Source organism: Colletotrichum siamense (genome assembly GCF_013390195.1).
Source record: "Colletotrichum siamense strain Cg363 chromosome Unknown KSG_Cg363_contig03, whole genome shotgun sequence".
In the NCBI taxonomy this organism is placed as follows: domain Eukaryota; kingdom Fungi; phylum Ascomycota; class Sordariomycetes; order Glomerellales; family Glomerellaceae; genus Colletotrichum; species Colletotrichum siamense.
This window is the reverse complement of record NW_023501016.1, coordinates 4,110,232-4,133,117: the sequence shown is the minus strand read 5'-3', so window position 1 is coordinate 4,133,117 and position 22,886 is coordinate 4,110,232. Positions and strand designations below refer to the sequence as shown.

General features: G+C 53.3%; 3 protein-coding genes across 3 annotated transcripts; 1 reads left to right on the top strand and 2 right to left on the bottom strand.

Annotated features, from left to right (window-relative positions):
- Nucleotides 1–316: 316 nt before the first annotated feature.
- CGCS363_v005075 (uncharacterized protein) lies at nt 317–1,147 on the bottom strand (the record flags this gene model as incomplete). The annotated part of the gene is made up of 1 exon (XM_036636924.1): nt 317–1,147. One exon carries the CDS (start codon nt 1,145–1,147, stop codon nt 317–319), a length of 831 nt encoding a protein of 276 aa, XP_036498341.1.
- A 4,756-nt stretch (nt 1,148–5,903) lies between these two features.
- Nucleotides 5,904–8,220, top strand: CGCS363_v005074 (uncharacterized protein; the record flags this gene model as incomplete). The annotated part of the gene is made up of 5 exons (XM_036636923.1): nt 5,904–5,988; nt 6,905–7,003; nt 7,070–7,835; nt 7,897–8,117; nt 8,213–8,220. The coding sequence occupies 5 exons, from the start codon at nt 5,904–5,906 to the stop codon at nt 8,218–8,220; spliced, it is 1,179 nt and encodes a 392-aa protein (XP_036498340.1).
- A 5,049-nt stretch (nt 8,221–13,269) lies between these two features.
- Nucleotides 13,270–15,446, bottom strand: HDG11 (Homeobox-leucine zipper protein HDG11; the record flags this gene model as incomplete). Its single annotated transcript, XM_036636922.1, has 3 exons — nt 13,270–14,530; nt 14,592–14,729; nt 14,785–15,446. 3 exons carry the CDS (start codon nt 15,444–15,446, stop codon nt 13,270–13,272), a joined length of 2,061 nt encoding a protein of 686 aa, XP_036498347.1.
- Between the last annotated feature and the right edge of the window lie 7,440 nt (nt 15,447–22,886).

Sequence of the window (22,886 nt, the reverse complement as noted above, 5' to 3'; positions counted from 1 at the left end):
ACTATGGTTGAAGTCTCTGATCGTGATGACGTGTCATCATCACAAATCATCGTCACAAGCATCAACAACGCGTTTCAGCCGTTATACAGGCAAAATTGATATGTATACGTAGCTACCGACGAAAACAATGGACGACGGTATATTTTTTGTGTTCTGGTGCGCTTGTGGCTAACCTTTTGGCAATCTTGTTGGCTACAATCATGGATTTGATGATTGACCATCATATGACGACACGATTAAGATCTATTGCGCGCGAACGCACGATGAAAATTTGGATTGCTTGCTGATGTTCAATATTGGCAGCAAATCCTCCCTTTTATAGTTCGATATCGTCAAATATATGCTCTGTCCCATCAAAGTTGACGAACGAATGGCGGAAATGGCCCTCGATCTGGGGTAGACGATACCCAATCTCCATAGCGCAGTCACGTAGATATTCCATGAAATCCCGAGTGTCATTCTCATCGTTGTTCCACTTCGAATACGTCTTCCTGATGTATCGCTTTAGATCGCCGAAGTACTCTTCGATGGGGTTGAAGTCTGGTGAATACGGAGGCAGAAACTCGAGATGGACACCTGATACCCGGCATAAACCCTCGATTTCAGGTATACGATGGCAGGAGAGGTTATCCATAACGATGACAGAGTTTGGCTCTGGAAAACGCCCACATTTCGGGATAAGGCACTCCTGTAGCCAACGAAAGAACCCATCGCCGTCAGTCGTACCATAATACGTAGTCAAGTGTAGGATACCGCTCAACGTGAGGGCTGGCAGGATCTGTACGCGAGAGTTCTGAAACCGATCAATCTCTGCAGTTCGAAACGCAGCAAGCCCTTTCGGCGCCCATCCAGTCCTCCGTATCCCAGTATCCTTATTGACGCCGGATTCGTCGACGAATACCAGCTGGTCGGGGCGATATCGTCGTATACGGTACAAGTACTCGTATCGTAGTTCGTCACTTCGCTGAGCAGCAATAATCTTGGACTTCTTGTTCGTCCAGCCAGCTGAGTTTAACTGTCGACTGATTGCAGAACGACTGATCTGGATCTCGAAGGCTTCAAATAGGAAATCTTGCATCTCTTCAAGAGATAGATCGCTGCGGTACTGCAGTAGTTCAAGAAGCTCTGTACGATGCCATATTTCCATCTTTTGTCGACTCTGGCGGCACCTCTTATATCTCTGCACTTCGCCAGTGATATTACGTCGTGATCTATGTCGTCGAATCGTTCGTTCGGTACAGCCAACGATACTTGCCAGCTCGTGGGTCTTTTGGTCTTCGAATGGCAGTATCATCGCGATCGTCGATAGCTGTAGATTCGATATTCTGGGCGCCATTGTATCGTCGTCGTCGCCCGGCGTCTTTCTCGATGTATCTGATATAATAAACCACGGACATGTACTGACCAGCGGCAAACTGTAAGTAACAGGGCACAATCTATACAGCAGTAGACTCTTGCTCAATATCGTGAACAAGCTGAGCTATCAGGAGAGTCATTAATCCTGTTGACTGCCAAAGCATTTGCTCTGAAGAACCGTATCAAGCCCCTTGGTATGCTTATATATTACTCAGAGCCATACAAACCGTATGCTGAGTAGATATATAAAGTCATACAGCAGGTCTCTTCTTCTGTTCCTCAGCAAATGTCATCTTGATCTCTCATGACGAAAATAGACCTTTTGTTGGTCGAATGGTATGGGGATGAGGTGACTAGCTGGGTTGGCAATGCCTCGATGGGTAGATTGACTGCTACGGAAGCATGAAATACACACCTTATGTCTCTATCGTGTAGTTATACGTTTGAATACTACTGGGACTATAGTGATTGACGGCAATTGAGGTGTTGGTGATGACTTTGACGCGTTTTGCGTGCGATGCAGAGAAATGCGCGTCACAGCGTAAAATTGGCTTTTTTTCATGTTTTTGCATAAGCGGGGAAAAAAAAGGGGGGCGGACGCTGTCAACGCAACGGAGTGTATTTATGGTTTAGTCGCCCATGAATTTGACACTGGTTGGTCTAGTCAGCTCCCGTCTCTGGGATTCGCGCAGAATCAGATCTACTTGCCCCTGAACATGTGAGACGGCTGGCTTGCGAGCCGTCCCTTGATGACATACATCAGCCTTATGGGGTCACCTAAAGGCAACGACATCTGTCCATTCTTCCGTATTAATGATTTTGATCGGTATTTTCCTTCCAATTTTCGCAGACTTATCCTCTGACGTGTTTGCTAGTGGTTTCTGTTGATTCAGAAACATCTCCGCCGTAAACCATTCTGCCCGCAATTCTCAAACATCTCAAACATCCGCCATAGCTATGCTCGGTGCCATGCTGTACCGCTTGCTGAGCCTGTGAAAGGAAACGAAACTACTCCGGGTGATAGCCTCAATGTGGCGAGCGCATTTCCAATGTCCGCAATCGAATGGCACGGTTACGCGGTTGACTCGGAGAGATTTGTCGCTATCGTCGGTTCGCAACCATTACCGCCAAGACCTGATGGCAGATCGGTGTGGTCCCTGCTCCATCCAGGGTCGCAATTTTGCCAGCGCAAACTTCAATGGGCGACGGTAGATTCAATGGCTCTATGTCTGTCGCAGGTCCCAAACTCCACGCAGACGGCGTGGATTTGTCCATGGAATTGGATGGGCAAATGAAAGCTTGGTGGGAGGGAAGGGGGCTTCCGGCGACGGCAGCAGCCATGCAGATCTAACCACCTCTTCAGCCCCAGGTGAGGGGGATTCTTTTCCCCTGTCACCGGTTTCGTTGGTCCCAAGCACACATGGTTTGATTCGCTGGGTTGCTCACCTTGACCGAACCAGGACAGACCACCCCAGCCTGTCGTTCACGGTAGACAACTAGGATTCCTTCGATTCTAGCAGTCAATCACGCGTTGCATGCTGAAGCTGGATATCTTCGATCGCAGACCGGCGCACGCGTCGGGCAGACCAACGCCAACGCCAACGCGTCAACGGAATCGCGTGACAGCTGCAGAGGAACAGGACGGGTCTCCCAGCGAAGGAGCTTTACAGTAGGGTTCCTGTATGACACCAAAACTGTGCTCCTGGCTGTGTTTACCGCCAACGCACTACGGGCACGCATGTTGCAATCTCAATTGACCAGGCCCGGAACGCCACCGCAAGCCCCCCTTCCCCTGCTGGCGAGAGGGAGTTCATCAGACGCGGCACATGAGGACCGTGCCGCCCCGGCACCACAGCCGGGGGAGGATACCTGAGCCCCCAAGTCCCCTTGAGCTCATATGCGAAGTTATCGCTCTGTTCTGAGGTGTGGTATTCATGGGTGAGCAAAGTGCCGGGGTAGGTGACGCGGGACGCCTTCTTCCCCGGCTCCCCACGAGCCAACCACCAGGCCCGACTTCGTGCTTCCGCTGGAGTTTTGCACTTTCGATACGCCCCTAGGCTTGTTCACTGACTTGTCTTGCGGCGCAGTGCTTAGGAGACGCCGCATCGTGCACTCGAACGTACTCGGCTGCATCGACGGCCGCATGGTAGCAAGGAGAAGCGAGGACTAGCTAGCCTCAAGTTTGAACATCGTCAGCCGTCGGGATCTCTGCCATGTCTGATCACGCATACGCGGCAGACAGACCTTGCTTCCTTCTTCTAGGGCACACAACTGAAGAAGAAAACGGCTATGGTAGCGAAATTGAATCTGGTTTCCTATAAATACCCCCCCTTCCAACCCTCTCAGTATCGTGAGCTGGACAGCGATGCAATTTTCTGTCCTCCGACAAGCCTCCGACTGCGACTTCTTGCCTATTCAAACCACTGACTGTCACGCGTCTTGTCCTTTGCTCAGCGCGACTTTGCGACGAATACCATGTCTTTCACCACCGAGCTTGAGAGACAACTGTGAGCATGAACGACTGCTTTGGTGGCCTCGTGGAACTCTTTGAAGCTGACTGATGGCAACTGCAGAAAACCACAAGGCTGTTCCTCTTCGAAACCCAGCCAGATCTACACCGGAGACAAATCAACTAGACCAACCCAACCTAAGCCAAAGCCAAAGCCAAAGCCACAGTAGTCCTACCAAGCACCCATCGGGCCGCCGAGTGCGGATAGTCAGCACCAGCGGATTCTTGTGACGGAACATATTTGCACGGCAATAGGGTCTCAGACAACTCGTCATCTCCTACTAGTCTTCGCGTTTCTGGTTGGAACATGAGAAAGCGTTGGCGGCAGTAGTCGTTGTAGACATTATCATGGGGGCTGCTATTCGAAACTAAGCTACGAGACCAAAGAAGACCAGAAGAAAATAAATCTTAGTTTCGGGGAAGACCATACACTTGAAAGGCATGTTAACAGACTTGACGCGGGCCGCGGCCTCTAACGCCCTCGGCATGATAAGGTGTGGGCAGAACCTTCCAGCTGCGCAGCCCATACCTTACGTGCGGTCCAGTTCCGTCTTAGCCTGGCAATCCGAAGCGAGAGGTTCCATCAGACACACAGACCAGAACCGTTGATCGTGACAGTGACTCTCACAACCGACAGTCCGGGTAGTCCACCCGTTGGCCAACCCCCTCCCCGGCTCCCCCAGCCTTTGCCCCTCCCGCGGAAGCAGAAACTGAGTTCCCCGACGAGCCGCGCCCCTCCAACGGCTGACAGAATATCGGTGTCGCGTCTGTAGAAGTGCACGTTTTCCATGAGCTCCTCGGGCGGTCGGCATCCATTCGTTCTCTTTACGAGGGCCTGCACGTCGACGTTCCCGGACGCGTCCACTGCCGCCACGCGACTGGGGGCCCCGGCTCACCACTATCTCCCATAGTATAGCAGAGCCTCCGTTGTGGGCATTGTTCGAGACCAGCAATGTCCGCGATCGATAAGACTATCCTGGAAATAGCGCTTGGCACCAGGCCCTGCATAAAGTCTGCGAATTGCGACCCATTCACTATCCTTAAGGATGGGCTTGCAAGGACTCGAAATATGAGTCCTACGGGAATAAAGAAAATTAATTCAACTGCTGTGATATTGAGCTTACTTCGATGAGGATAGCTGAATACTTGACCGTAGAAGCACTAAGGACGTACCTTGAACTCATGGATCGCCAAACTTCCTTCGTGCCGTTACAGGAGTATAAATTAGCCAGTGAACTGTATGACGGGAAGCAAACCCCATGCAATTTGATGCTCAAAATCCAAATACCCAGTTTCTCACAATAGGGAAAAGAATATTAAAACCGTCAATAGGCATGCGCAAATCCGTACGTTTGGGCAGATATCGAGGCTAATTTTGCACACCAATACACAGAGTAATGGAGGAGGCTAGTAGGCCACAAGCAATTTTTGTCTGACAAGCGTTAGCATAATAGTAAATGTCAGTCAATGCGCATGCAATTTGAAGATACTTGCGAAACCTTCCAAAGCGGTGTTCAGCCAAGGCGAGATGCTGGAAAAGAGTGTGTACAAGTCGCCAATATGATCATTTGATAGGTGTCTCTCACCCAGTGACAGTATCCGACGGCCACTCTGTTTCGGGTTGCGTCAGCTTATAAGGCTCTTGTGCGACTTTGGTCTGTTCAAATGTATGCGAATGAGTGGCTCACAAACAGGCTCCTTCAAATCCATCGCGTAGCAACTCAGGACAAAGCACTGAGACATTTCTCAAAAGTGTCACAATTCTGCTCGAAATTGGAACTTGAATCTGGTCATTAGCACAATATCAGCTGTCATCCGTAATTCTCGTTGTCGAGACCAGTGTCTTCTCACTTGAACCCAAAACATCTAGTACCGCTCTTGTTCGCCACCTCGCGGGACTTTGGCGATACTCATGGGAAATGATGCAGGGGATCTCAGAACGAGAAGTCCACATACGGCTTATGAAGTCCTCGTCAGAGCGGAACGTAAATAGAAGGGCCTTGTCGTCCAAAATGAGGTGTCCCTCAATCTCGTAGACATGGGCCTCAAGAGAGCCGTAATACCATTATTCGCGAAGCTTTTGTGGCCGAATGACCTCGGCAGCGAGCAGTATCACCAGGACTGTTACTCCCTGTGATGGTTGGAAGTATTTTCTGTGCGACATTTGGGCGAACCAAACGCGCTGAGAAGGATGTCTCGCTTGTGCTCGAAACCGCTCATTGGGCACTGTGATACAGCTTCACGGATTCTTTTGTCATAAAGCGCCGGATCTCTGAGAAATCAATAATAAGGAATGGATTTCCGCAATCTTATTAGCTATGGCAAGGGCATGAATAAGAAAGGCATACGGAGGCTGTCACCGATGTGCTACTCGAAATTTATCTTGCTGGCCTGGCTGTTAGCTTCGGCGCCAGTCTCGGCTGTCTTTAGAAAGCCGAATCTTGTTGCGCGTAATGGTACAGTGGCGGTGCAAAAAAAACGACACAGTGCGAAATCCCATATAAACTCAGCTACTTTACTATAAAAAAGCTAGTAATATACTTAACTAAAAAAAAGCTTTTTTCTATATTTATAGATCTTTATAGAAACTATACTTATAAATATTTCTAGATTTTAATAATAAAATTTAATAAAAATATAAAAATATAAAGTTTTATAAATTTCTAAAAAATAGCTTATAGGGGGTTTTAGGGGATCGCTATCCACTAAACTTTTTAGAAATAAATCTCTTAAAACTTTACTTATATATAACTTCTTAAGATTTTATTTAAAAACTTAATTTTCTTTTTATATATAAATACTATAGTAAAAATAAAACCTTATATTTTTTTATATTTTATTTTTCGATTAGTTATAGAGATATTTATACTTAAAAGTTGGAAAATTAGTGGGTTTTTGGTGTGATTTTGAAATGTGTTGTTTTTTTTGCTCCTACACTGTAATTCTGGAAATAGTGACTTTTTAAGAAGAACGCTTTGCTCATGTGAGAGGATGGATCTCCCCTTGTGGGCTTCTTCCAATTTTATTGACTTTCAACAGTAGTTGTTCTCGGAGATCACGCTTATATTGACGGTGGAGAGATTGCTGTCCTGGTCAATGGAAAGAACGAGTCCACGTATGATCATCCATCATGGCAACGTAAGTAGACTTCTATCTCTATCAATTTCTTCAATGGGCTGACGTGAAATAACCATTCTCGGACAGTAAATGATACGCTTTCCATCGACTTACGAAAGTCATGGAGCTCGTTGGATGTTGAAATCAAGGCGATACCAAAGCCAGCTGGTATTCCAGTACTAGACGGCCAAGCTATGTGGAGAGACCGGTCTTCCAAAGCGTTTTACATATGGGCCGGTGCAACGCCCTTCAACGAGGAGGTGCAGGATTCTAACATCTGGCGCTTCGCACCTGATGGAGGCGACAAGGGTGACTGGACCGAGGCCACCATTAGCAACCATGACAACTTCAAATATCTTCTTCAACCTAAAAGAGGCGCATTTGCTCAAAGCGACTCCGTTGGATATTACTTCGGCGGCTTCGCAACGATACGCACCGACAAGTCAATCTCAGACTGGAAAATAAGCAGGCCATTTCCGGGGCTAGTGTCTTATGACATGTCAGGACGTCAGAAAGTTGTGAACAGTTCTTCGGAGGGATTTGGTAAATGGGGAACATTCAAAGGTGGCTCTATGGAGTTTGTACCTTTCGGGCCAGACGGATTGCTCCTCGTTCTCGGCGGAGCACAAGCTCCCCTATCAGAAAATCTTGAAGGCCGATGGAAGCCAATGGACTTTGGCAAAATCTTCATATATAATCCAGCAAGTATGGATATGGCGCCCTTCTTGATGCTTTGGTCTAACATGCTGTCAGCTAGGAAATGGCATACCCAACAAACGACGGGAACACAACCGACACCGAGAGAGAAGTTCTGTACAGCGGGAGTTGCTGGACAGGACAACACATATGATATGTCAGTGCCCAGTAGGACAACAGAACATGATCGATATGCTGACTATATACTACCTGATTAGATTCATTTACGGCGGCAGCGTTTGGGGTGAGGGCATATCTGAAGAGGTGTACGTCCTAACCCTGCCCGGATTCAACTTCTTCAAAGCAAACACCAGCATCGGCTCAACACCCCGAGAGTGTCATGCCTGTGCTGTAGTCGGCAAACGCCAGATGTTGTCTGTCGGGGGAACGAGCAACCCTGAGGCCCCAGAATCCTTGACAGAGCCTGACCCTTGGAGCCGTGGGCTTGGCGTTTTTGACATGACAAAATTGAGCTGGGGCACTCGCTATAATGCCGGCGCAGCTGACTACGATAGCCCATCGGTGGTCAAACAGTGGTATGACCAGGGCGGCAGGAATAAAATTAAATGGGACAGTGACGAAGTGAGGACGCTTTTTGCGCAACGTACGTATCACGACCCCCCATGGATGAGGAGATGACCCAAAAGATTATTGACTACCTTTCTAGCCCTTTCCACAAATATCAATAGTCATATTTCGCAAGACTCTAAGCCGGCTGTGAGCACGATTGTGGGTGCTGCGGTTGGAGGAACTGCTGGGCTGGTTATTGTCGTCGGAGTTATTCTTTTTAACTTGCGACGGAGAAGGCGGAAAGCAGCAGAAAATCAGCTTTCATCGACGACGAACCGGCCTAAATGCGAAAAGCATGAGTCGGCAATGCAAAGGTCTGAACGCAGTGTGGCAAGGGACTTCGAAATGGCTGAAGCTTATGAGATGTCCGGTGGTCCAACTGCTGTCGAGTTGCCAGAAAATCCAAGATCGCCAGGCAGAAAGATTCAACAGCAGAGGCACGAAATGGCTGGATGAGGATCGTGCATGGCTCAATTAATCATCTTGGAAGAAGTCCTGGGGGAGGAGGGTCGCTAACTGCATTGTGTACGTTTTCATGGATTTCATATGGCCTTCTTTGGCCAAGCAGGTACAGATTAGTCGCAGTACACAGCCAACATTTGGGGCAGAGAAGTATAATGTTAGTGATACAGTAAAGCCGTCGAGGCGAGATGCATCTGAAATGCATCCTTCCAAGTTGACAGCAGAGCTATCGCACGATGAAATAACGAAGGATCAGTTTCATCAAGGCTTTGCTCCCCCTCCTCCAATCGTGTTAGAGGCTGTTCTAACTTTAATCATGAGCATGAAGCAATGCACTTGCTAAATTCTCTTAGCATTTTGTCCGTTTAGCGTTGGTAATGCCTGCCTGCAGTCATAGTGGAAAGAGTTGAAATGGGGAAGTTGCAAGCAGGACGTTGAAATTAGACACCCCCGATAAATTGCGGCGGAGGTCAGTGCACCACAGAGGCATCCAACAATCGCTCTTTCCCCTCCCCCACCTCACGGCAACTTCACCTCTCCCCGGATTTTCCTTCCAACCTCCTCAACTTCACTCATCAACCTAGACCTCATTCTCGGGATTTTATGCAATGAGCATGCACTCCGCAAATTCACATCGACAAAGATGCACGCCCGTAAATTGGACTGACGCCTCAAGACCTGTCTCTGGAAAAGCTCTACGCATTGCCCCTCGATTGAGTGTCAACGGTCCGGCGTCATGTCACATTCGGAGCAAAACAAGCATCACGTCTCGGAGAGAATCATTAACAGCCGGCCTTTTTCCACGGCACAGAAGAGCCAACTTTGATTGTCAACCGGTACACCCCTGGACAGTCACAGACGGCACCCCTCGCCGACAGCAACTCGCAATTTCGAATGCGTACCGCGATTGGTTCAGCTTCACCTTGGCTCTGCCGGTGGACTAGGGTTGAGGGGCCGCCGATGCTCTCGTCAGGCTCGTCGGCAACATCTCCGCTAGAAAACACCCCTCTAGACCGGTTGACTACGACCCTATTTCTTCAGCCAGGAAGTTCCAAAGAACCGTCCCGTTAGCTGACAACAAGGCGCGAATCGGATTGCACATGGGCAACTGCACGTTCGCTCACGATTGTTGAAGCATACCCCGCATGGTGCAGATGAATTGCCTAGCCCACGACAAGGAGGGATAATACGGTTGCCATCCAAGTCCCGACTCCACCTATCACACTGGCGATCTCTGCCGTCGGCCGTCTCCTTCCGACTACACATCGAGCCAAGCGTAACCCTCGACAATCCTCCCCCGATCTGACGCTTCGGGAACTAACTGCCTTAGCTCAACAAGCATACGAGCCGTTCCTCTGCCTCGCCAATGGTGGTCTCAACGCAATAAGCCGTGCCTGAAGCACATCTTTCCAGCCACCTCTTCTGTGGTACGTCGGTAACGTTGTCCTCTCCGCGAACCTTGATCGACGCTCTGCAGTCACACCACTCCATCGCCGCTGAGAATAACCATATTTTCAGAAGTGCCTCGCGTTAGCTTGCTGATCCAGCCAACCTGCATACATGACAGTCGGCTGGTAGGCACCCATTTCAAAGAGAAAATCCGGGGGTTGTAACGCACATGACCATTTGTCCAGGCTTGTTGTGGTGGGTAGGACGAGGCTAAGGTTTAAACGTCTTGTCGATGCCGGGCGCGCTTACACTTGACACCATGTTCCCGAACTCTGCCCATTTCTCGGGCAGGCGCACAAAAGTCGGGCGGCTTTCAACCGGCCAAGGGTGTACGTTGCACGCTGTCCGGACACCCTTACCATGCAGAGAGTAAGCTTAGGTCTCCTGGTTGTACACGGACGGATCGGGAGCGATTACTCGGCTACCCGCCATGAGACAGCAGGCACCAGAGGATTTCGTATATGCCTCTACGATGCCTTTCCGTTACCTCACACAAGGTGCTACCATTGCCTCAATCGAAGCCAATTGTGGCTGCCGCAGGATGTCTCTGTCTGACTGCTGTGGCGGTAATGACGATATTGGTTGCGGTGACAAGATGACGGCTTTGGCAATGGGAAGCTTCGCGCCAGACTTGGCCCGTCTTGCACTCTTTGTCTTTGTATCACCAGGTCGAGACCCGAGTCAACAGTCTGGCAATACGATGGTGTGCGCGATTCACGGGCAGAGCCATGTAGGCTCGCAGAACGCGGTTCAGAGGCATGCATGTACGGAGTAGACAAGCCGTGGACAAGCGGTCCTACAGCTCACAGCCTCCGAGGTTGCCCAATCCGACTAGAGATTCTGTGCTGGCCGACCCGTCGACCGGCCAGCTGCGGATGCTGTTCGGCAGGTGTCAGACAGTCTGATAGCCATGCGGATCATGGGTGTCGGATGGGTCGAGCGACGGACTTGCGAAACACCTGGTGCTTCTGCTGCAACTCTTCACAGGCATGTCTTCGGCCGACAAGTAGATGCGACTTGGAGAGCAGGACAGGCCGCCGGCATCGTGTTTTGGTTGTTGACTCTGCTGTCGTACCATCGTGGCTTACCGTCCCTGGTTCAAGGCTCACAGCTTTTTGCCGCGCCGTCTAGTTTCATCAGAGGACGAGATGTTCGCTATCAACCGACAGGCATAATGCGGCAGGATCAAAGAGGAAGGATGTGAATGCCCTCCGCTGGGACCGACCGCGGTTGAAGCCCCCCCGGAACCCTCGGCTGAACGGTACCTCAGATGTTACCTTGCAAAGGAACCGCGGCTGATGAGGGGATCAACTCTTGTCACATTGACGAGCAGATCGAACGATTATCGCTGCAATGAGAGCTTAGCTCTTAGACGGAGCTGGCTCCTGGCTCTGTTCGTTGCTTTTTGCCTGTGCAACGCAACCACGGTACCGTCCCGCGCCGTAGTATCGTGGGATAATCAGTCGGATGCGCCAACACAGACAATGGCGTAGCAACCCAGCCTTGATCCCACGGCGTGCACCCAGCGACCCCGCGTCTATCAGGCCTAGATGGCAACCACATGGCAGCCACGCAAGTCTGCAGCTTCGGGGGCGTTATCGGGGTCCAATCGCAACCAAGCAAGGGCAGCACGTAGTTGCTCTTGGCAAGATGCCTCCTTTCTTTTCCTGGTTTTCAGTCAGCCCTCGCTTGCTCCGTCGTCTGGGCCTTCCCGGCTGGGACCGCCGAGATGATGCCGGCGAGGTGATGCCGACGGGATTTCTCAGCCGACCAACCACGTTGCAGGAGATGGACATTTCGGGCTGGTTCCCCACAATCCGCGGCATCGAAGGACCGGGGGCGGAGAAGGAGGCGAACGAACATGGGCCGCCGCCGCGGCTTGTCTTTTCTTCACAAACCTAGCCAGACAGCGCTTGAGGAGCATGGGTAGGGGTTCCAAGTCATTCGAGACATGGTGACGAGTTTTTCCACGGAGTGAAGTTCCTAGATGCATATGCAATCGGTCGTTGCTAGCTTCGCCACGGAGGCGAGTTATGACGATGGCTAATGTCTCTCGCGATGCATCTTCTCTGACGGAAAGCGCATAAGCGACTGGACGTACGTACAAAACATGTTGGGCAAAAAAACAACGACACAGCATCGTGTGTGCGTGCGTGCCTAACCGACATGGAGTTTCCGTTTCGGATGCTTTCTTTTGCCTCCTCTCCCGCCCTTGGGATTCCACTACCGCCTGCCCCATGCTCGTGAACCAACCAGGAGTGAAGTGAGCCACACACGCCGACTTCATAATATTCAAGTATAGAAAAACAGTGTGTAGATTAGAGGTTGAACAGATACACTGTATAACTCGCTTTGCTTGCAGAAGGAGGAGAGAGATTTGGACATTGTAGGAATGGAATGGTATATGTATGTACCAAAAACATGGTCTCGGAAAGGAAAGGTTTTGCTTAAATTTCAAAGTAATGTACAAAAAGTCAACTTGATGACAAGAGACCAGTTGAAAACAACCAAAAGATAGATACACGCAAGAACTCTGAGTCCGGTCAAACGGCGCGCGCGAGAAGGGGTATTTCCGAACAAGACAACCACCAAATCAGGGTAAAGAAAACCTTGACGACGACGCCCGGAATTTGGCTTAAGCGGAAGAGACGCGTTGTTTGTTGGAAAGCAGGAATTTGGAGAGAAAATTTGTATGTGCATTTGGGATTTGGATAAGCCTTTGAACAAGAAAAAGACAGAAAAATTGGTTGGAAAAATGTTTGTCGTCAGCACATGAAAAAGAACCAGAAACCGCAGAGAAAACGACAGGTTATGTGACCCAGAGACAAGAAAGCAGCAGCAAAATAACAGTGAACGAGTTTCGTGTCGTTTGAGCAGCGCGCTCGCCTTTTCTAATAAAGCAGATTTCCCGATTGCCGCCCCCTTTGCCTTTCCCCCTCCCGTTTGAACCAGAAACAGATAGATGCCTGCCATGTTGTGATGATGATGAAGTGTTGTTGTGTCTTCCTCCCTTGCCTTTCCTTTGGGTATCTTTACCGACCATGATGTCTTTCCAAAATTGTGTTTTTAAAAGTTTTTTTTCCCTTGTGTCTTCTCCTCCTCCGGTGTGTTTAGGCCGTGCTGCCGTATGCCTGAGGTGGCGCAGGGCCGGCAGAGGCACCGCTGAAGCTGCGTTTCCTCTTGAGTCCAAAGTCCTGGCCGTGCTCTTCCCTCTGCTGGTGGTGCTCGCCTGCGTGAGGAGGCATGGGGCCGCCGGCGCCGCCAAAGGAGTCGCGCATGGGGGTGCGCGCGTTGGAGGTCGTCATGCTGGCGTGGAAGGCCTGGGAGAAGTCGTTGGGGGCGGCGATGGGGGCCGACATCTGAGGCATGGAGTAGTCCTGGACACCGCCGGGTCGGTGGCCGGGTGTGCGGGGGAGGGAGAAGTCGACGGGGGCGGTAAGGGGCGCCGAGGGGAAGGAGGAGGTGTAAGGGCCTGATGTGGCGAACTGGGCGGATGTGGCACGCGGGGTGGAAGCGTGTCCTGGGGGAGGGACGGAGTTGACGGAGCGGTACTGGTTGCGCAGGTCGAGGCCGAGGGGGACGGTGCCGGAGGAGGCGCGGGCGCGCAGGCGGTTGGGCTGGGACTGGAAGTTTGAGTAGTTCATACCTGGCGGGGAGTGAACCTGGCTTCCAGAGTACGAGCCGGACTCGTAGGAGAGACCGCTGCTTGATGAGCCGCTCATCTGGTCTGGCTGGTAGACGGACTGTTGTCTTCCGCTGAGCTGGGGGCTGGGGGTGGCACCGTGGTGGTAGGAGTTGTAGTCGATCGAGTCACCCTTCCATGACATGCTGGATCGAAGAGGGGAGTTGAGGTTCTCGGACCTCGACCTGTTCATGGTCTCGCGCAGCTGGAGGGGCTGGAGGGGGCGAGCGGGCTGGCCTCTGTGCATCGACATCGAGTTCTCCATGGCGCCCTGGCGAGCAAAGGGGTTCGACGTGCGGGGGCCGGGGCCCATAGGGGAGAGGTGGCTGCCGTAGCCGTAGCGGTGGTCGCCAGTCGAGTTGGGGGTCATGGGGGAGAGGATGTCGGGGCTGCTCATGGCGCCGGGCGGGGTGTAGGACATGCCTCCGAAGCCTGGGCTCATTGATGAGGACGAGATGTGGTCCTCACCGCTCTCTGCCCTCCTTACGTCCACCATCAAGGGTCGGATCATGTGGTCGGCGTAGGCTTGGGTGCCGAAGCCCATGGGCGAGGCGAGGGGAGTGCCGAGGCCGTGGACGGCGCCGTAGGGGGAGTGGAGGGCCTGGACATTGTCAAAGTCGTCAGGGACGGCGCGCATCTTGATCATGCGGTCACGGTCGTCGGCTGTGAGACGCTTGATCTTGGCACGGCTGGTGATTTTGAGTCAGTATGCTGCCATGTTTGGTATGGTGAGTCCGCGAGCAAACTTACCGGTTCTGGAACCAGACTTGAACCTGGCGAGGGCTGAGTCCGGGGATTTCCCTAGACAGGCGTTCTCTGTGGGCGGCATCAGGGTGAGGTTGCTTGGCGAACTCGCTCATGAGGAATCGCGTTTGCTGGTGTGTAAGACTATTGTTGTTGGTCAGCCACATGAGTGCAAGTCAAGTAGTACCAGCTCACTCACCGGAAGCGCTTCATCTTCCTGCGGGCGGCTGTCCGCTCAGCGGCAGTCTGGGGAGTTCCATCTCCGTCGTCAAGCATGTCATCGTCATCAAGGTCGTCGTCCTCATCCTTGCTCAAGGAGCCCTCATCATTCTCGATTTGGACCGTGGGAACATCGCCTGCCGTCGACGAAGGGGCTGAAGCCATCGTTACGCTCTGCGTTTCCGTCGAAGCCATGGTCTCCTGGGGTGCGGCGTCGGCCATCTTCTCTACACTGTTGTGTCGTTGCTCCTGCTTGAGCGTGTGCTGCTGAAGTTCAGGCTCGTCTTCCGGGGTGGGCTGCTTGACCTGTCGAAGGCCAAGGGGGTCCACGGGTCCGCGGCTGTCTGCGGTTGACTCTGACTTTGTTGTGATCTCTATTTGAGTGTTTGCGCCGGCCGAAGTGCGAGGTTCTGAGGAGTCATTGCCGGTCTCGTAGGCCTGCGAGAAGACGTTGTTGTTCTCCGGGGTTGGCAGGTATGAGTACTGCTGGCCCTGCCACTCGGGAGGCGTGGGCAACGGGGCTTCGAACTGGTTCGACATGCGTGGAGGTGTGGCGGGCCCGGGCTTGTGAATGGGGTTCTCAAACTTGCTGTAAGACCAGTGGCTCTGCTCAGTGGTATCGAACTGCCTGGTAACGAGCATTGGGACTGTTGGGAGGTTTGGGCTGATGTGTGTTGGTTGGGGTGTTGAAAGACGATCTGAGAAACGTCTGTAGAGGTATGCTTGGGCCGATGTAGGCGTGGTAAGGAGTGTGGGTGTTTCCTGAAGAGAGAGTGGTGTTGTTCAACGAGTGGCGAGTTCCGAGATCGATGTCCAGATTCAGATGGTGTGATGGCGCATCGAGAACCTTTTCCAAGCGAGTTCTTCTCTTCGTGACGTGAGGATATCAGAGGTGACTGAAGGCACGGCTTCTGATGTTTGTCGTTGATGAACAAGAATAACCGTGGTAGTTGGCAATCTTGTAAAGCTCACACAAAGCTGTGATAGATTGAGGAGCAGAGCAACCGATGGGTCGGGCAACGGGTAGCTCAAATTGACGTCGTAGGGTCAAGGTGTGTAGGTGTCTGGGTTCTAGATGAAGACCAAAGACGGGGGCCCAGAAGCAATTTAATCAAAAAAGAAGAAGGAGTGAATGGATGTGTTGATGCGTCAAGTCAAGTTCGTTTTGGGAAGAGGAAGAGAGGATGATGAAAAAGGGAACGAGGACTTGGCTACCCCAGGTCCCACGAGGTAGGTAGGATCGATCATATATTGTATAAATTTGAGGGTGTGCCAGTTGATAGTATGGCGGGGTCGATCGACTAGGAGGCGTTCCCAGGCCTGGAACTGACAGGCCCCGTTATGTGTGGGCAAGTCCTTGGGATACCCGTGGTTGTAATAAGGCAGTCTGGTAGGGAAGCCCTTGTTCAGTAGTATGACAGAGGTGGAATTAATACCGAAGGGTACTGCCATCCACACGGAGAAATGTCGAGGCTGGATCCGGACAGGAGCAGGGCAAGCACGGGCGGCGGCCACGATGGGATAACGGCTGGTAGGTCTGGTCGAACGACGAGGGTTCAAGGTTGACTTGACGGTAGGTACATACGGTACCTGGTACCTGAGTGAGTGAGCAGTGGTGTCCAAGGTTGAATGAGCAGGGGTGGGAGGGGGAGGGAAGAAGAAGGAGGAGGACTGGAGGAGGAGCAGGGCCAGGCAAGGCAAGGGAAGGGAACTGAGGACCAGGTACCGTACCGTCGTAGTGGGGATGAAGGCCTCGAAAGGGGACCCGATGCACTGTTTTAAGGCTCATGTCGATTCGAGAAAAGCCGCAGCAGCAGCTCATGTGCCATTCCATGCCCATACGATGCCATGCCATGCTATGCCAGGCGGGTAGGCATGCCATGGGCATCGAACTGAAGGTCGCCCGCCAGGCCCCCAGGCTGGTCTCCCCCCCGGTGCGTTGGACTCTGGTCAGTGGTGAGGTACTTGAGTGAATTGAGGGTGAGTGAGGGTGAAGGGGGTGTGGTTTGGTGTGGGTGGCAGCTGCTGGTGAAGTTGCGATGTTGTTGCTCACTCCCGTTGCTGCTGCTGCTCTTGCTGCTGGTTGCTTTGGCTGAGCCACAGCCGGTCTCCAGTCTCCGGTTTTTCCCAGTCAGTGGGAATTGGGTGGTGAGTGACCCAGTCCATCCAGCATCCAGTCAGTCAGTCAGTCTAGTCCACTCCAGCATCTGTGCGTGTAATGTGTATGGGTGTGGATATTTCTGTACACCAGCCGTGGGTCGTCCATGTCGCTGGCTGCTGCTGGTGCTGGCCTGCTCGCTCGGCTCCTCCTCCACTCCACCCTGGCGCTGTTCGAGAAAACCTGGGCAGAGCCTGGGGAATTCGCTAAAGGCGAGTGACAGACGGACGGACGATAGTAGCAGCTATATCACCGGCGCCCATGGCCTTAAGATTTTCGCGTCGGCTGAATGGCTAATGCCGTGATGTCTGCTGGAACCACACAACCGACGACCAGCCCATCCAGCCCATCCAGCTCAGCCCAGTAATGGCGCGACCTGGTCCGTGTTGCCAGAGATTCGCCAGATTGAGACGACAGATCCTACCATAGTACACAAGAGAGCAGCGGCAGCGGTGACCCAGAACGGGCCTGGCTGATGTTGACACCTGAATCAGTGCAGAGCCAGGTGGACGGTTTTGAGAGAATGAGACAGGGTGCGAACGGGGCCCCCATCTGGTCTGTTTCCTCACCTCAGGCCCTTTTTGGGGCGGCCGCAGTGTAAAAAAAGTAGACGGACAGGCACAGCTTGCAGGGCATGGCATGGCATGGGCTCAGGTTCAGGCACAGGCTCAGGCTCAGGCACAAGGCCTGCTCTCTTGGTGCCCTTCCCTTCGCGCTTGTACGGGATACAGGCATAGGCACCACCGAGGCGGCCGGCCCAAAAATAATTGATGCTAGCTGGGTAGGTAAGGTTGGTATGGATCTCTCGCGCTCGCTCGCATTGAGGAGAGCCTGATGAGAGAGAGAGAGTACTTACTATCCAGTACACACACACGCATCGCAAACCCTTGACAAGTTGACACGGCGGCAGAAAGAGGTTCGGGAAAGAAGAAAATCAAGGAGTGAGAAGGGCATTTCGGCTGGGATATCTGGATGCTGCTCATTGGTCTCTGTGACATTAGCTCAGTGTCGACTCCACGGATGAACGCATGACCGTTGTCGAGCAGCCGGTCGAGGCCACGGCCAATGGGAAAGATCATCGATCAAGGGGAGGTGTGGTGGCTCTCACTCACTCTCAGTCTCTCTCTCTCTCTCTGCACTCCGTCCCTTCTCTCTCCCAGAGTCTCAAGAGGCTGCTGCGGGGGGCGCGCGACCGGGATGGGATGGGTTGAGGGTGTGCAGAGGCGCGGGACGGAGTGGAGGGATCAGGTGTGCGCTTAGCGAACTCGACCGGCGAAAAAGAAGGGTCGGGAAATCTGGTGGGTGGGGGAAAGAAGAGGGAAGGGGAGCAAGGGTCAGGGTCGTCGCGGCACAGGCGTCGTGTACATACCTACGGTACCTGGCCTGGCACTCCTTTGGCGAGATACGCCGTTGCAGCAGCGATTGGAACTGGTCCAAGTTGACGGTCAACGACCAACTCGACGACGTGCTTGGCGGCCTGGAAACTCGACTGACTGGGCCAGTTGTTGGGCTTCATGGGTTTGGAGAGATGAGCAGGTCCAACGAGGACCAGGCCCGGTATCCGTAGCGGCAGGGGAGGAGACGGTAACGGGGGACGGGCGGGCACAGAAGCGATGGGTATGGTATGGTAAAAGTTGTGGGAATTTGGGCCCTCCGGAACGGCCATGGGACTTTCTCGCAAAGCAACGAAGACGAAGAAGATGGGTAATGGGTAACGACGGGTGACGGATGAGTCCCGACCCCGGCATACCGCCTGTGGCGACCAGGGGCCCGGGGAGGGGGAGATGGGAGAATGAGCAGATCCCCAAAGTAGATCTCCTCTCGCTTGTGAGGACGCACCGTACCGTATCGAAACCACCCTTCACCTCGGTCTCGAAGCCCTTGAGAAGAAGTGGTGCGCGGTCAGGGTGAAGGAACTTACGCGGCGGCTGTCTTGAGTTTCCCCCCGAAAGCTCCAATCGAGAGGGGGCCGAGGCCGAGGCCGAGGCATTGGTGAGAAAGGAGAGACAACAGGTCTAAGCTAGCTATGGAGGGGACCTTTCCTTGGGTACAGCCATGTTTTGGAAAAGAGGCACAGAGAAGAACAGAAACAGGAACGCGCATGTCTGCTCTGCACGTACTGTAGCTGTAGCGTACAAGACGCACGACGCAAAGATGGGACGAGAACAAACCCCCACAAGAAAGTATGTTCGTCCTGGACTCCTGGGTTGGGTTGGGTTGCCAGGGATCGATCGCATTACTCCTTCTCAAAAGCCGCGGTTCCACCTCCAATCTTGCGTGCACGCATGTCGATACCTTAGCTCATGCCGTGTTGTATGAGATTCTTAGCGTGTGTGGATAACGTCCAACGGACACGGCGGGAACGAAGCTGCTGTTGAATAATCTTCAAGGAACTGGGGGTTTCTTGTTGGTTCTGCCGCGCGATATCTGGCGTCAGTCATCTGTAGTGGTAGTAGTAGTACTCGAGCCTCATGATAAGGTACGGATAGAGGTGCTACCAATATAAAGGTAGTAGTGCTGGGCCGGTTTCTTAGGTTCTTTAGTTCGCGGCCGGCGGTTTGTTAGTTCGGGGCCGCCAAACCTCGAGCCAACAGGTTTCTGGCCTCGTTGTTTTGGCCCCAGGAACGAGACTAGACGAATCAAACGACAGCCCAGGGGGCGGGAGGCGGTCAGATTAGATGAGGCCCTCTCTGCTGCTGCTGGCTGCTGGCTGCTTGCTGCCCCCAGGGTCTCGGGGCGGACGAAATGGAATTAGTTTCGTGTTGTTCTTCTGGTTTGACAGCACGGCACTTGTAGATTGATTGCAAAAAGCGGCAGGGACGAACTGCACGGCGGACCTTGTCCGGAACGTCCGTAGCGTAGGTTCATACCACATTCTCCACGTGCCCATGATTCGATCGTGCGTGCGGGCGAGGGAAAAAGAAAGAGGGTTTAAAAAAAGGCCAACTGGGGCCCGGGTCAGTTCATCTATGTCAGGCTGGAGAAGCGCCATGCTCGTCAATGCCGTGTGTGGTGCGTAGGTGAGTGACTGTGTAGTTAGTGTAGGGAAGTAAGGTACTCGTAGGAAAGACGGGAAGACGAAGAGTGTGGCCAACGGCGAAGGCGTCAGGGCCAAGTCAAGGGCTCCTTGTCCAGCTAGCCGTTGCTGCAAGAAATGGACAAGTACGTATCTCGTGGTCTTGCCAAGTTGTGAAGCACCTGCATTTGAAGAAAGAAGCAGGCAGGCAAGCAAGCATGCAAGCTGGGAACAGCTCAGCAAGCCCCGACTTCCCAAGAAGACAAGACTGATCTGAGGAGAGCTAAGAAAGCTAAGCAGCGTTGCAACGGACGATGCTGGGTAAGGTAGCTACGAATAGCTAACTTAGCTGGATGAGTATCTGTAGGTTACTCCTACCTTCCATACCTTGGGTAGCTTCTTACACAGAAGTCTTGGTTGGAAAGCTGCCCGAAAGAGCCGTAGGCTGAAGACGATACCGCACCTTCCTCGAGCCATCCTCGGTGGAGTCGGGTGCAGCTGACCCGGACCTTACCTTTCTCACGCTCTCTCTCTCTCTCAACCTTTACCCTGCCATCACAAGAGTCAATACCACCACCTATCCTGAGCTGTCCTAGCGAGAGAAGCTGTGGACGCCTTTCCGGCCGCCTTACCACACGGTTTCCGAGCTGCCATGGAGTGCTACGCTGCCCAAGCTAGCACCGAAGAGGAACGAAGCGCCCCCCGTCGCGTTCTCGAAGCTGTCCCCCATGCCGAGCTACGAATCCGACGTACGTCCCATTCCCCTCCGCCTCAGGAAATATCCACGCTGGCCGTGTTTCAGCATTTCAACTACCCAAGATGCTACGTCATTCCGATGCGGTGACGGAATTGGGGGGAACCAAGAACGAGTGCCGAAATTAGACGTCAGTCCTGGCGTGAGGTCATTTTCAAGCTTGCTTGCTCTACGCAGTTTGTTTTCCGAGTCCAAGGTCTGATGGGTGCAAAAGGAGGAGCCGTCAAGTTATGCATCTTTGACGATTCATGTGTAGCCAGCCGCCTGCCCGCCCGCCCAAGGCCACTCTTGTCATTGTCGTACAGGCAAAAAGGCTAACTTTGCCAATCTGCTGCCGCTCCGGAGGGGTCAGCAAAGAGGGACGGAGCTCGGAAGCAAGGAGCGTGGTCGACCGAGCCTAGAAGACGAGAAAGAGGCAATGGAATGGGAGATCTCTGTCTCTGTCTCCTCAGCAAAATGCACCACCGACACAACGAACCAGAAACGCTGCTTCGGGGTGGAGGACACACATGACACGCCCCCAGTTCTCATTTTCACTTGCTCGCTCACTGCTCAAGGTCCATCACAGGGGGGCGTGGCAGTAACTTCGCGCTGGGCTGCACTGCACTGCAATCTGCACACTGCACAATGCCTCTGCTGCTGCTCCTTCATGAACGGAGACAGCAGCCAGCAGCACAGCTGCCGCCAAATGTCCGTGCTCAGATTTGGCCGTAGAAGGCTTCCATCTGGCATGCTCCGGGGGACAGGGATGCGCGCCAGAGTTTCATCCTGGGCGGGGGTATTGCCGACTGTGTTGGGCGGGAGCAGCAGAGCAAATCGCGAAAGGGTTTCTCCTCGTTCGTCATCCAGGGGTAAACGGGCAATCGTGGTGGTAGTGGGTGGCTCCATCAGGCCAGCCGCTGCCACTGGCCGGCCACAGACACCGACACCGCCAGGCCGGCCTTCTTCTTTTTGTTGCTGCCGCTGCTGCTGCTGTTGTCTCCCGGTATGATGAGCAAAGGGAGATGGGCATGGGAACAGGGTGGATGCGGTCGCCTCCTCCGCGGACCTCCAAGGGCCAGGGGCGGGCGGGTGATGAGCAGATGAACAGATGAGCAGCAGCGAGCATCAGCGCAAAGACCGTCCATACGTACCGGCAAGGTCGAGACACGGCAGAGGAGAGACACCCGCAAGACAACACCAGACGAGACCACCCGTGGTGCAGCGCAAGCGAGGGACATACATGGCTGGCGTTGGTGGCCTTGGGAATTTTACCAGTGCCGGAGCCACGGATGGCCTGCGACAGAGTGCCTTACCTACATACATACAGCCACCCGGCACTGGGCCGCAGGAAAGCCAATCCCGTCCATCTATCCCGCACCCAAAATGTAGAATATCTGTAAGGATGGCCCGAAGCAAGACACATCCAAGACACCGCGTGGGCGTGGCAGTCGCCAGCAGCAAGAGGAAGTCGTGGCTACATGTCGCCGCACGCGACGATGAGGTGGAAAAAGTACTTGGTTACCGTCCAGAGTTACATTCATCCAGCGAGCAAGGGGGGTGGTGGGGAGGCTCTCCCGCGGTCTGGCCTGATGGCAGACGGACGACGCAATTGGGGGATCGAGAGTCAACGATGCCGTTGTGTTGCTTTTTTGCAAATCTCATGACGATCGGTCCTTTCACGCCCTCCTGATACCCGTGCCTCGCAGACCGCTCACCGGGGGGTGGTCCGAAGCCTGGGATGGGGGGATGGATGATGGATGATGGATGAGGGATGATGGATCCCCGTCCCCTCCTCTCTCTCGTCATCGGGATGCAAACCGACGGCCTGGCCAAACAGCAAACGTGGGCGCTGTCTGGCCGGCGGTGGATCGCGTCGTGCGGTGGCCGGGTCCTCCAATTTCGCGCGCGCAGAAGAAGGTGGGAAATGCACCTCCGCGACGGCCGGCCGGGGGATACGCAGTAGATGGGGTCGGGGACCCAACGGTTCAACGTCCAGCCAGTGACGACGACACGCGCCGCCCGTGGAGAGCGTTGCCGCAGCTGCGGGTGCCGTCAACGTCAAAGCGAGAGAGCCGACGAGGAACATAAGACGACAAGACAGATTTGACAGGAGATGGGCGCCTGCGTTTCCAAACTTTGCTCAATTGTTGGATTGCGGGTGCGGAACGAGGT